Genomic DNA, 12404 nt, shown 5'->3' on the forward strand with positions numbered 1-12404 from the left:
CTTTATTGGGGTATAATTGCTTTACAATGGTGTGTTAGTTTCTGCTTTATAACAAAGTGAATCAGTTATACATATACATATGTTCCCATATCTCTTGCATCTCTCTCCCTCCCACCCTCCCTATCCCACCCCTCCAGGCGGTCACAAAGCACCGAGCTGATATCCCTGTGCTATGTGGCTGCTTCCCACTAGCTATCTACCTTACATTTGTTAGTGTGTATATGTCCATGCCTCTCTCTTGCTTTGTCACAGCTCACCCTTCCCCCTCCCCATATCCTCAAGTCCATTCTCCAGTAGGTCTGTGTCTTTATTCCTGTCTTACCCCTAGGTTCTTCATGACATTTTTTTCCTTAAATTTCACATATATGTGTTAGCATACGGTATTTGTCTTTCTCTTTCTGACTTACTTCACTCTGTATGACAGGCTCTAGGTCCATCCACCTCATTACAATAGCTCAATTTCGTTTCTTTTTATGGCTGAGTAATATTCCATTGTATATATGTGCCACATCTTCTTTATCCATTCATCTGATGGTGGGCACTTAGGTTGTTTCCATCTCCGGGCTATTGTAAATAGAGCTGCAATGAACATTTTGGTACATGACTCTTTTTGAATTTTGGTTTGCTCAGGGTATATGCCCAGTAGTGGGATTGCTGGGTCATATGGTAGTTCTATTTGTAGTTTTTTAAGGACCCTCCATACTGTTCTCCATAATGGCTGTACCAATTCACATTCCCACCAACAGTGTAAGAGTGTTCCCTTTTCTCCACACCCTCTCCAGCATTTATTGTTTCTAGATTTTTTAATGATGGCCATTCTGACTGGTGTGAGATGATATCTCGTTGTAGTTTTGGTTTGCATTTCCCTAATGATTAATGATGTTGAGCATTCTTTCATGTGTTTGTTGGCAGTCTGTATATCTTCTTTGGAGAAATGTCTATTTAAGTCTTCTGCCCATTTTTGGATTGGGTTGTTTGTTTTTTTGTTATTGAGCTGCTTGTAAATTTTGAAGATTAATCCTTTGTCAGTTGCTTCATTTGCAACTATTTTCTCCCATTCTGAGGGTTGTCTTTTGGTTTTGTTTATGGTTTCCTTTGCTGTGCAAAAGCTTTGAAGTTTCATTAGGTCCCATTTGTTTATTTTTGTTTTTATTTCCATTTCTTTAGGAGGTGGGTCAAAAAGGATCTTGCTGTGATTTATGTCATAGAATGTTCTGCCTATGTTTTCCTCTAAGAGTTTGATAGTTTCTGGCCTTACATTTAGGTCTTTAATCCATTTTGAGCTTATTTTTGTGTATGGTGTTAGGGAGAGGAGACAGAATTTGACTCAAAGCCTGAGTGTTATGATTCCTTTTGGCTCCAGTAGAGTCATCTTGGTAGTATGTAGGAACCATATGTCATGTTCTGGGTTAATTCGAGCCCTCATTATGGTGTACTTAATTGTCACCTCCTCCTACTTCAAACCTGGGCTAAATTTCTGCACTTTTTTCTTGGATAGAGATGCTAAAGAACAAGTCTTTGTTTTTCACCTGTATTTGAAGTCCTGACATTCTTTGATATCTTATCAGTACCCACATTTCATTTTTAAATTTGTACCTGGCTCCTTGGAGATATCACCCAAAGAGATAGAGGAGGGAAGAGAGTATCACCATGGCTCCTTCCCCACCCACTCCCAGATCTGCCCTTCATTTCCCCTTCAAAGCTGCCCTGGATGGTATAACAAAAATACCATAGACTACATGGCCTATTAACAGAAACTTATTTCTCATAAATTTGGAGGCTCGGAAGTCCAAGATCAATTGTCTGGTGACAGCCTTTTTCCTGGTTCATAGACGGACATTTAGTCACTGTGTCCTCATATGGCAGAAGGGGCAAGCTAGCTTCCCAGTTATATATAAGGACACTAATCCCAATCCTGAGGACTCTGCCACCCTGACCTAATCACCTCCCAAAGACCCCACCTCTTAATACCATCACCTTGGGGGTTAGGATTTCATCATATGAATTTTGGAGAGACGCAGATATTCCATCCATAGCAGACTCAAGAAAAGGAAGAGTGCCTCCAAGAATCAGATGTTTCTGATCAGCTTTTGCAAGAACGTGGGGCATCCAAACCACCAGACATTAGTTCTAGACTCAAGAAAATCAACCAAAATTATGTCAATTATGTTCTTAGTATTTGCCATAGCTAACATTTTTGTTTTAGATTTGATTTATTACAAAAAGCTGGAAAACCTAGTGTAATTGGACATAAAGCACATTCATACCTACTTTATAGGAGTGAGGAGGGGAGGACATGTGGTATTTTGGAAGAGCCTTGGGTTGGGAGTGAAATGAGCCTGGCACTGTGACCTTCCTTCAGCATATCCCTTCGTCTTAGGGTCCTCAATTGGGAGGGGGCGGCACTCAATGACCCAGGACCCCTCCAGCTCTGAAATTCTGGGGCCCTAAAGTTCCTACACTAGATGATTGCAGAGGTCTATATGATTGCAGCTTGTCTTTCAAGATCATTCAGTGTCCAAATGATAAAATGAATGACAAGTTCTTGGACAGGAAGGTGGTCCCACATTAAAACATTGCAGGGGACAAAGAAGCTCTGCTTCACAATGACAAGGTTTGTAAGGACTTTGGGGGCCTAAAAGGGGGTGAGGTGCACCAGGTCCAGATGCCTTACAGGTGACACGTATGTGTTCTTCTGCTATTCCAGCATTTCCGTTGATTTGCCTGGGGTCACATAGCTAGCTAGTGGCAGAGATGAGATTAATGGCAGAAGGGAAGAAGGTTAACATGTGCTGATCCCCTGGTCTCTCCCAGGTACTGTGCATCCTGAGACTGCCTGAGAGTTACTATCCCCAGTCTACAGATGAACACCTCCCACATAGCCTACATATTTCACGTGGTTTTTTGTTTGTTTGTTTGTTTGGGTTTTTTTGCGGTACGCGGGCCTCTCACTGTTGTGGCCTTTCCCGTTGCGGAGCACAGGTTCCGGACGCGCAGGCCCAGCGGCCATGGCTCACGGGCCCAGCCGCTCCGCGGCATGTGGGATCTTCCCAGACCGGGGCACGAACCCGTGTCCCCTGCATCGGCAGGCGGACTCTCAACCACTGCGCCACCAGGGAAGCCCTTTCACGTGTTTTATTAGTGGCTTTTGTTGAGGGTGACAGTTTCAGTATTCTTGATGCACCCACCCAGCCTCATATCTCAGGCTCGGTGAATGTTTTTATGGATGTCTCTTCCCACTCCCAGCGCTTCGGGGTCTTCTTGGGGATTCATAGCACGCACTGCACTCCATGAGCTTTGCCCCATTTGCTCATTCGTGTGGGCATCTGTGTGACTGAACAATGTGGAGGTAAAACTGATTATTTTTTTCTACAGATATAAATTGTAGAAACAGCAACAGCAACAAATATACTAGGAACCATTCTTTTTAAGTAGAAGTCCAAATCACTTGAAATCTTCACCTTCCCCCAGTTTGACCCTGGCCCAATATTTTAGCATAAATGAATTATATTTTTACAGAGATACCTAAGTACTGGCATTGCATTTTATCCAGCATCATGCCACACTGAAGGGACTCTCCAGTGGGAAGAGGTGGCATTCCTGAGTGCTGAACTGACTGGTCCTTTTGAGGGGGTTAAAGAAGAATCAAACCCCACCGAGTTGAGAGCTAGGCAGGTGCAAGCGATCCTCTGAGCTTTGCTCCTTGTGAACTGGAGATGAGATGTTATTACCAATCAATAAAACTGAACTCAAGGATGGCCTATTTTCAGCTGCCTCCTGGGTGTTCATTTTAATTCTCTGACAACAGAGATTGCATTAAAGTGGGCTCACCTTCACGCAGGAATCTTGCACAGTGCCCTTCACAGACAAGAATAAGAAATTGAGTTGCCTCCAAGAAATATTTTTCTGGCTGGAGAGGCAACTTCTGGACTAATAAATCCAACTCAAGCCCCTCCAATGGGAACCTGACACTTATTCTGGGGCAAACCATCCAGATGAGGCACAAGTGGAAATAGTATAAGATGCACGTGCAGGGCTTCCCTGGTGGCGCAGTGGTTGAGAGTCCACCTGCTGATGCAGGGGACGCGGGTTCGTGCCCCGGTCCGGGAAGATCCCACGTGCCACGGAGTGGCTGGGCCTGTGAGCCATGGCTGCTGAGCCTGCGCGTCCAGAGCCTGTGCTCTGCAACGGGAGAGGCCACAACAGTGAGAGGCCCGCGTACCACACAAAAAAACAAAACAACAACAACAAAAAACCCAACAAGATGCATGTGCAAAGAAGCTGAACCAATTCTCATAATGCTAGGCCACAAATGGACGGGCTGCTGTCACTCCTCCCATTCACTAGATAAAGGAAAATAAAAATGAGTTGATTGCTCCAGAGACCTCCCAATAGGTGCTTACTGCCCCCTGGAACTGTTCTCTTCTATCTGTAGGTGTTCTGATAGCCAGACCTCCAGATTCCAACCTTCAGTATTGATAATGAATCCAAGAAGGTAGTTGTCCATTTGTCATGTGTTGTCACGTACAGTAACATCTTTCCTCTCTCTCACTCATAAAGTTATCCCCAAAATTCTGTTGGACCACTGCAGAGTTTTATTTTTAGGTCTGCCCCACCTTCACAAAGATTCGAGGCTGCTTGCAAAAATACATCTGATGTAAGAGGATAAAATGACTAGTTTGAGAAAATTCAGCAAAGGATGGAAAGGAAAGGAAGAGAGTTAGACTAGAGTAAGGTGAGTGCAGATTCCAGTGCTGTGATTGCTGGACAGGGTTACAGATTTGGCTCTGAACTCCCCAGTACCAAAAAATAAAAATTATCGTTTCCCTGATGCACGGATTTCTCAGTTTCTCGGAGGAAGCCTGACTCTTCCCAGTGCTGAGATGTGAAAGATTTTTCTCCCTTGATTCCTCCTAAAGAGGACACTGGATCAGCCAGGATAAGGTTCTACTGTGAGCAACCAAAACCCCAAAATAACAACAGCTTAAGTAAGATAGAATTTTCTGTCTCTCCCAAGTCTTTTTAGGCAGCCCGGAGCTAGAATGGCTCTTGATGGGTGTCAGAGGTCAGATCCTTTTATACTATTTCTCCACCTCATGGTCTAAGATAGCTGTTCAAGCTCTGGCCAAAATGTCCCCATTCCTGGCAGCCAGAAGGAGGAAGGAGTGAGGAAGGATACACCTCCACCCTTCAAAGATACATCCCAGAAGTTGCAGAGAATACTTCCCATTCCATCTCATTGGCCAGAACTTCATCCCATGACCACACCTTGTTACAAGGAAGGCTAGAAATAGTCTTTATTCCAGACCCAGGTAAAAGTAGGCCTTCTATCACTAAAGCACAAGGGCGGTATATTAGGTTGCTAGGGCTGCTATAACAAAATACCACAGGCTGCGTGGCTTAAACCACCGAAATTTATTTCCTCACGGTTCCGGAGGCTGGATATCCAAGATCAAGGGGCCTACAGGTTGTTTTCCTCTGAGGCCCCTCTCCTTGCAGATGGCTGCCTTCTTGCTGTGTCCTCCCACGGCCTTTCGTCCGTGCATGCACATCCCTGGTGTCTCTCCATGAGTCCTAATATCCTGTTCTTATGAGGACACCAGTCGTATTGGGTTAAGACCCGCCCTAATGTCCTCATTTTAACTTAATCACCTCTTTAAGGGCCCTATCTCCAGTCACAGCTAAGGTCCTGGGGGTTGGGTCTTCAAAATATGAGTTTGGGGAGACACAATTCAATCCATAACAGGCAGAATAGATACTAGAGAACACGCAGAAGCTGTTGCCAGCATCCCCATAACTAGATAAAGAATAAATTCTTTGGAGCCATTTGTTCTGTCTCCCCTTTGAAATCCAAGTCTCCTTCAAATCAAGAGTCCCAGAACTTAGTGCAATGCTTTCTACCTAAAAAGAACTCAGTGAATACTTGCAGGTGGTCATGGTCACCACCCAAGGAATCCCAGCTCGAGCAGAGAAAGGCAGCCAGGATTCCTGATTCTCCACCACCTGCTCTTCCCACCAGGCTGCACTGACTCCTTCAAGATCAGACAACCAGAATGTGGAAACTTACAGTTCTATGTCTTAGGCTCAGATTTTCCATGTCAGAGATTATAAGGCCCTAAAGCAGTCATTGGTACCCTGGTTTTACAAAATTCTAGGGATTCTGTGGAGACCCCAGTAGATCTCAAACTACCTTAAGCTATCACGAGACATTTGAATTTTTTCAGGATCATTTTGCCTTGTTTTTTTTCTATAGACGTGCTGCAGAAGCTTTAGGAGGTAAGGATGGATTTTTGCAAGGTCAAAGCCAGGATGCCGCAACTCCAGGAAAAGCTGGAAAATCAGTGGCCAGCCTCTCCCGGGGCCGAGACAAATGAGCATGCCAGCAGCCCCAGCTTGGGCAAAGGCAAATCGAGCCCCCAGACTTGGAACAGAATTTTTTCCCTCTAACCAGCTTGCAAGCTGTTGCCCACTGAACCAGAGTGAGATTGCACTTGGCAAAAAGACAAAGAGAATTTCCCCTGAAATATGCTGACAACCTTGCTCCCCAGGCACCTCTAGAATCCTCCAAAGGGTTCTGGGCTCCTGTACTTCTCTATAGCAAGATTTGTCCCCAAGAGGCCGTGAAGTCCCCACGGAGAGCACTGTTTGTACAGCCTGAGACCCAATCTCTTCTCCTCGTCCGTTTCTGCCCTAGCAACAGCAACCTCAAATGCAGATTTTGGAAGCCGTACAATAGAGCTAATTGTTTGTGTTGGACCAGTAGCATGTTTAGAGCTTATGTATCTAAACAGACAATTATTTTCTGCTATATTCTAGGGGTACTGCCTGCCTGGTGACTTTGGCAGATTGAGAAAGGAGCTAATCCGTAGGTTATAAGCACAAGGGTTATTGATGAAATGTCACCATCTGTTGGTGTCATTAAAATGATATGAGTCATAAAGAGTTGCTTTTGTTTTTTCTCTGAAAAAGGTTAGCTTAGAGTTTAGAGAGGAGTTGCTCGATTGCAGATGGCAGTGGGGGACCTGACTGGGGGGAGTGTCAACTCTGGAAGGGGGAGGAGCCTTGATGAGCTCATCAGATCAGCCTGATGGGTCTTCAAGGAAGTGCTGGCATCCTCTATCTGAATAAAACCACCTACCTTGCATGAGACAGGGTACTTATTAGGCAGACTGCAAATTCTCAACTCTCCCATGGTCCTCCCTATTCCTGAGGCATCTACCAGGTGGGGAGGGGAAAGTCATTCATTTGGATTAAACAAGAAAGATCGTATCTGGGAGGGAACAGCTAAAATGCACCTGTCTCCTAATCTTCACTGGTCTGATTACACAGAGATTATTCATGTAGTCAACTGACAGCTTGGGAGGCTGGTGAGCCCAGCAGGGAGTGGTACTCTCTACATCCGCTACATCTTCTGGGAGGACGATGAGTTGGCTCAGAAGAGGAACCAGGGGCAGCATGCCCAAGCTTCTGTCAGGGATGTGAGCCCTCGGGATAAGTAAAAGAAGCAGTGGATGAACCCGCATGAACTACATAGCAAAGGAAACAGCTTTTGGTTTTGTTGACTTTCTCTGTTGACTTCCTGTTTTCACTTTCACTGATTTATTTTTTTTTCTCACAAACATTTTTTTTATACAGCAGGTTCTTATTAGTTATCTATTTTATACATAGTAGTGTATACATGTCAATCCCAATCTCCCAATTCATCCCACCACCACCCCACCCCCGCTTTCCTCCCTTGGTGTGCATACATTTGTTCTCTACATCTGTGTCTCTATTTTTGCCTTGAAAACCGGTTCATCTGTACCATTTTTCTAGATTCCACATACATGCGTTAATATATGATATTTGTTTTTCTCTTTCTGACTTGCTTCATTCTGTATGACAGTCTCTAGGTCCATCCACATCTCTACAAATGACCCCATTTCGTTCCCTTTTATGGCTGAGTAATATTCCATTGTATATATGTACCACATCGTCTTTATCCATTCGTCTGTCGATGGGCATTTAGGTTGATTCCATGTCCTGGCTATTGTAAATAGTGCTGCAATGAACATTGGGGTGCATGTGTCTTTTTGAATTATGGTTTTCTCTGGGTATATGCCCAGTAGGGGGATTGCTGGATCATATGGTAATTCAATTTTTAGTTTTTTAAGGAACCTCCATACTGTTCTCCATAGTGGCTGTATCAATTTACATTCCCACCAACAGTGCAAGAGGGTTCCCTTTTCTCCACACCCTCTCCAGCATTTGTTGTTTGTAGATTTTCTGATGATGCCCATTCTAACTGGTGTGAGGTGATACCTCATTGTAGTTTTGATTTGCGTTTCTCTAATAATTAGTGATGTTGAGCAGCTTTTCATGTGCTTCTTGGCCATCTGTGTGTCTTCTTTGGAGAAATGTCTGTTTAGGTCTCCTGCCCATTTTTTGATTGGGTTGTTTGTTTTTTAATATTGAGCTGCGTGAGCTGTTTATATATTTTGGAGATTAATCTTTTGTCCATTGATTCATTTGCAAATATTTTCTCCCATTCTAGGGTTGTCTTTTCGTATTGTTTATGGTTTCCTTTGCTGTGCAAAAGATTGTAAGTTTCATTATGTTCCATTTGTTTATTTTTGTTTTTATTTCCATTACTCTAGGAGGTGGGTCAAAAAAGATCTTGCTGTGATTTATGTCAAAGAGTGTTCTTCCTTTGTTTTCCTCTAAGAGTTTTATAGTGTCCGGTCTTACATTTAGGTCTTTAATCCATTCTGAGTTTATTTTCGCATATGGTGTTAGGTAGTGTTCTAATTTCATTCTTTGACATGTAGCTGACCAGTTTTCCCAGCACCCCGTATTGAAGAGACTGTCTTTTCTCCATTGTATATCCTTGCCTCCTTTGTCATAGATTAGTTGAACTTTATTGATTTCTGCCCTAATGTTTATTATTTCTTTTCTTCTGCTTACTTTGGATTTAATTTGCTTTTCTTTTTCTAGTTTCCTCAGGTGGAAATGTAGATTACTGATTTTAGATCTTCCTTCTTTTCCAACATATTGCGTAGCAAAGGGATGGGGAGCATAAGAAGTATATTTAATGAGGATGCAGACAACCTGAATAAACCGTGCTGACTTCCTAATTCTGCCTTATTCCCTAATCCTCTTATTTCTCTCATATTTGGTGTTTAAAATTCGTTCACCCACTGCCAAGGACATCCATGAAAGAGAAAGAACCTTTTTCAGTATGGCTTAAGATTAGCTTTTTTTAATAATTTTTTTTAAATTTTAACTTCTGGAGAGAAAGTGGGGGTGATTGTGTAAACCACTACAAATCCTTTTGGCCGTACTAGGGTGTAAATTATAAATAATAAACATAACGTGGGCTTTCCTGGTGGCGCAATGGTTGAGAGTCCGCCTGCCGATGCAAGGGACACGGGTTTGTGCCCCGGTCCGGGAAGATCCCACATGCCACGTAGCGGCTGGCCCATGGCCGCTGAGCCTGTGCTCCGCAATGGGAGAGGCCACAACAGTGAGAGGCCTGCGTACCACAAAAAAAAAAAAAAAGAAACATAACATGCAGCAAATCGGGCCTCACACCCAGCCCTGCCTCTAGTCTTATCCTTTTCCTCTAAGACAACTTGCCCAAGCCTGGCCCACTTACCACCTCCCTAGGGAGAGAAGTGCTGGGGGGATTCAGTGCTGCTTGAAATAGCACAGGATGCTGGAAGCAAGAGCCATGGGTGGGGGGCAGGGGGGAGGGCAGGAGCTGTATGAAGCCTGTGTGGGTTATTTATATGGTCTCAAAAGGAAGCATCCATGGAAATGTTCCTATTGATATTTTTAGACCTGACGCTTGGTCCTGCTGCTGCACTTTCATTTTTAAACAAGCAGAGAAGGGAGTGATTGATGCTGTCTGCAGTGCTGTTTCGGAGGCTTGGAGGGCCCATCTGACAGGCTAATGGTCATCCTGCCAGCCCTGATCCACCTTCTGTCCCTTCTAGCTCTGGGACCTCAGAAGCTGCTGACCTCAGCAGGCAGCGAATAATACGCTGGCCGCTTGCTGCCAGGTCAGAAACTCTGAAGTTTACCCCCTGGCTCTGCAGCCCTGTGTGCTCGACCCCCACAGGTTTAGCATCCTCTACTTCCATACTCTGTTTCTCTGTGAATGCATATATATGTTTGCATAATAAGCCTTTGGCCGGAAATAAAATGGTTTCGAATTTAACGAGGTGATTAAGCAGGTTAGAAACTCACAACCACACAATAATCCATGAACTTAACTATTCCAGGGTCACTGAAGGGAGTTGAGTATTGTTACCGACTGATTTCTGTGGTTACTTTCATTTGCCCACTCCAAATCAGTGTTCTAAAAAAATGATTTTTAATTATTTTAATTAAAAAAAATGTATTCCCAAGGATACTGAATCCTGTGGCTTTCTCCTCAAGAAGAGAGAAGAAAGTTGGCATTGGGGTCTTTTGCTCTGCAGGTATGGTTTCTCCTAAGTTCATGGATCAGAGTCCACTCCAGTTGAAGGATCAGTTCAGGAAAGTGAGAAGCTGGAGAGTGTTCAGGGAAGGGAAAGACAGTTCTTAAATTCTCATGGCTGAGCAATGCATTGTTTGTTCCTGGGAGTCAGACTATGACAAGGTGGGGTTCTCTTACAAACCTAAAAATTACATGGATGAAGCAGCTGAGATGACCCAAGAAAACTCCTAATGAGATCCGGAACTTCTCTCCTTGCTTTGTGGCCTGCAGATGTTATTGTCTTTTTTGTTCATTTTCTCTCTCTCTCTTTCTACAACAGACCACAGAGACGGGTGAAGACGAGGAGGACCAGCCTCTCAGCCTGGCCTGGCCTTCCGATACCCACAAGCAAGTCACGTTCCTGATTGTTTTCCCCATAGTGTTTCCTCTCTGGATTACCTTACCTGATGTTCGCAAACCTGTGAGTAGAGCATTTTTTTTTTTTTGAAATGAATTTCTTGTAAAAAGCGCAGCGTATAGCAGTATGCACAGCCTGCTTCTACTTGTCTTAAAAGGAAAAGGGGGTGACGTATACACATGTATATGCATATATATGTGCCTGAAATTTCTCTGGACAAATACACAATAATAGTGATGGTTCTGGCTGTTGAAACTACGTAATGAACGGCCCCAAAACTTAGTGGTAATGAAATGACAACCATTTTATTCTGCTCGTGGATCCTGTGGACACGTTGGGGATGGCTGGTCTCTGCTCCACAGTGTTTGGGGCCTCAGCTGGGAAGACTCAAGTGGCTGGGGGCTGGAATCATCTGGAGATGTCCTGGCTCACGTTTCTGGCACCTGGGCAGAGATGATTCAAATTCTGGGCTCAGCTGGGACTGTCTACTGGAGAGCCTAACGTGGCCTCTCTACGTGACTAGGGTTTTCTCACGGTATGGAGGCGTCAGGATAGTCAGATGTCTTACATAAGAGATCAGGACTCCAAGAGTGAGTGTTCTAGCAACACAAGGAGAAGCTGCATTGTCTCTGATGGCCTAGTCTCAGCAGTCACAGAGTCACCTCCACTGAACCCTACTACTCAAAGCAGTCGTAAGTCTGTCTTGATTAAAGGGGAGGAGATAAGAAGTCTCCCTAGAATATATCAGTGTCCTATAGCATATGACACCCTCGATGGTAGCAGTTTCAGAGAACTTGCGACCATGGTTTAAAACCACTACAGTGATTGTCTCTGCAAAGGGGAACTGAAGGTCTGAGGCAGAAGGGTGACTCACATTTTGTTGAATGTTTGTGTACACGAATTATTCGTTCGATTCAAAAAATAACTTACAGAAATGCATTAGTCTGGTGTAAATGCCTGTATGTCTGATCTGCTCCCACCGGTATTATTATCATTACCATAATCAATATTATTATCTGCTGCTATCATGTACTGGATGCTGTGAACACAATACCATCTTATAATCAGCAAAGTACAATCTGAATGTATATCAAATCAAAAGAACATCCTTTCCCGGTAGCGTCAAACTGGGTTCCTGGGCCACTGTCCCAAAGGGTGAAAGAACTAATGAGAGATAAGGAGAAACAGCTCTACTTTTTATTATGGCCCTATACACACACGTACTCATTCAACAAACGTGTGTACCTACTATGTATCATGCTCTATCCTTGGTATACTCCATAAATTCTATTGTAAATCTCAGAAAACATCTAGTATGGGCATATACATATATATATATATATATGCCTGCACTATATATATATATATATATAAAATTATATATATATATATACACACACATACATATAATTGGCATAAGTAGAAAGAAACTTAGGCAAAAAGAGTTAACTAGCTCAAGCCTGGTCACTTCCTAGGTCATAGAGCTGAGATTCAGATCCAGGCCCGTGTGACCACACAGCTTGGGCTCTTCCTCATATTTCTTTTTTT

At 43.7% G+C, this 12404-nt stretch overlaps 1 protein-coding gene across 4 annotated transcripts in view; it reads left to right on the forward strand.

Moving 5' to 3' along the window:
• SLC24A2 (solute carrier family 24 member 2) overlaps window positions 1-12404 on the forward strand; it is a 245728-nt gene that overhangs the window by 203166 nt on the left and 30158 nt on the right. For all 4 annotated transcript variants that reach the window (XM_049711051.1, XM_049711052.1, XM_033439717.2 and 1 more), the window contains one exon: window positions 10779-10919. In XM_049711051.1, coding sequence (XP_049567008.1) covers window positions 10779-10919 — 141 coding nt within the window. The remainder of the gene's footprint in view (window positions 1-10778; window positions 10920-12404) is intronic.

This window comes from Orcinus orca, chromosome 6 (genome assembly GCF_937001465.1).
Source record: "Orcinus orca chromosome 6, mOrcOrc1.1, whole genome shotgun sequence".
Lineage (NCBI taxonomy): Eukaryota > Metazoa > Chordata > Mammalia > Artiodactyla > Delphinidae > Orcinus > Orcinus orca.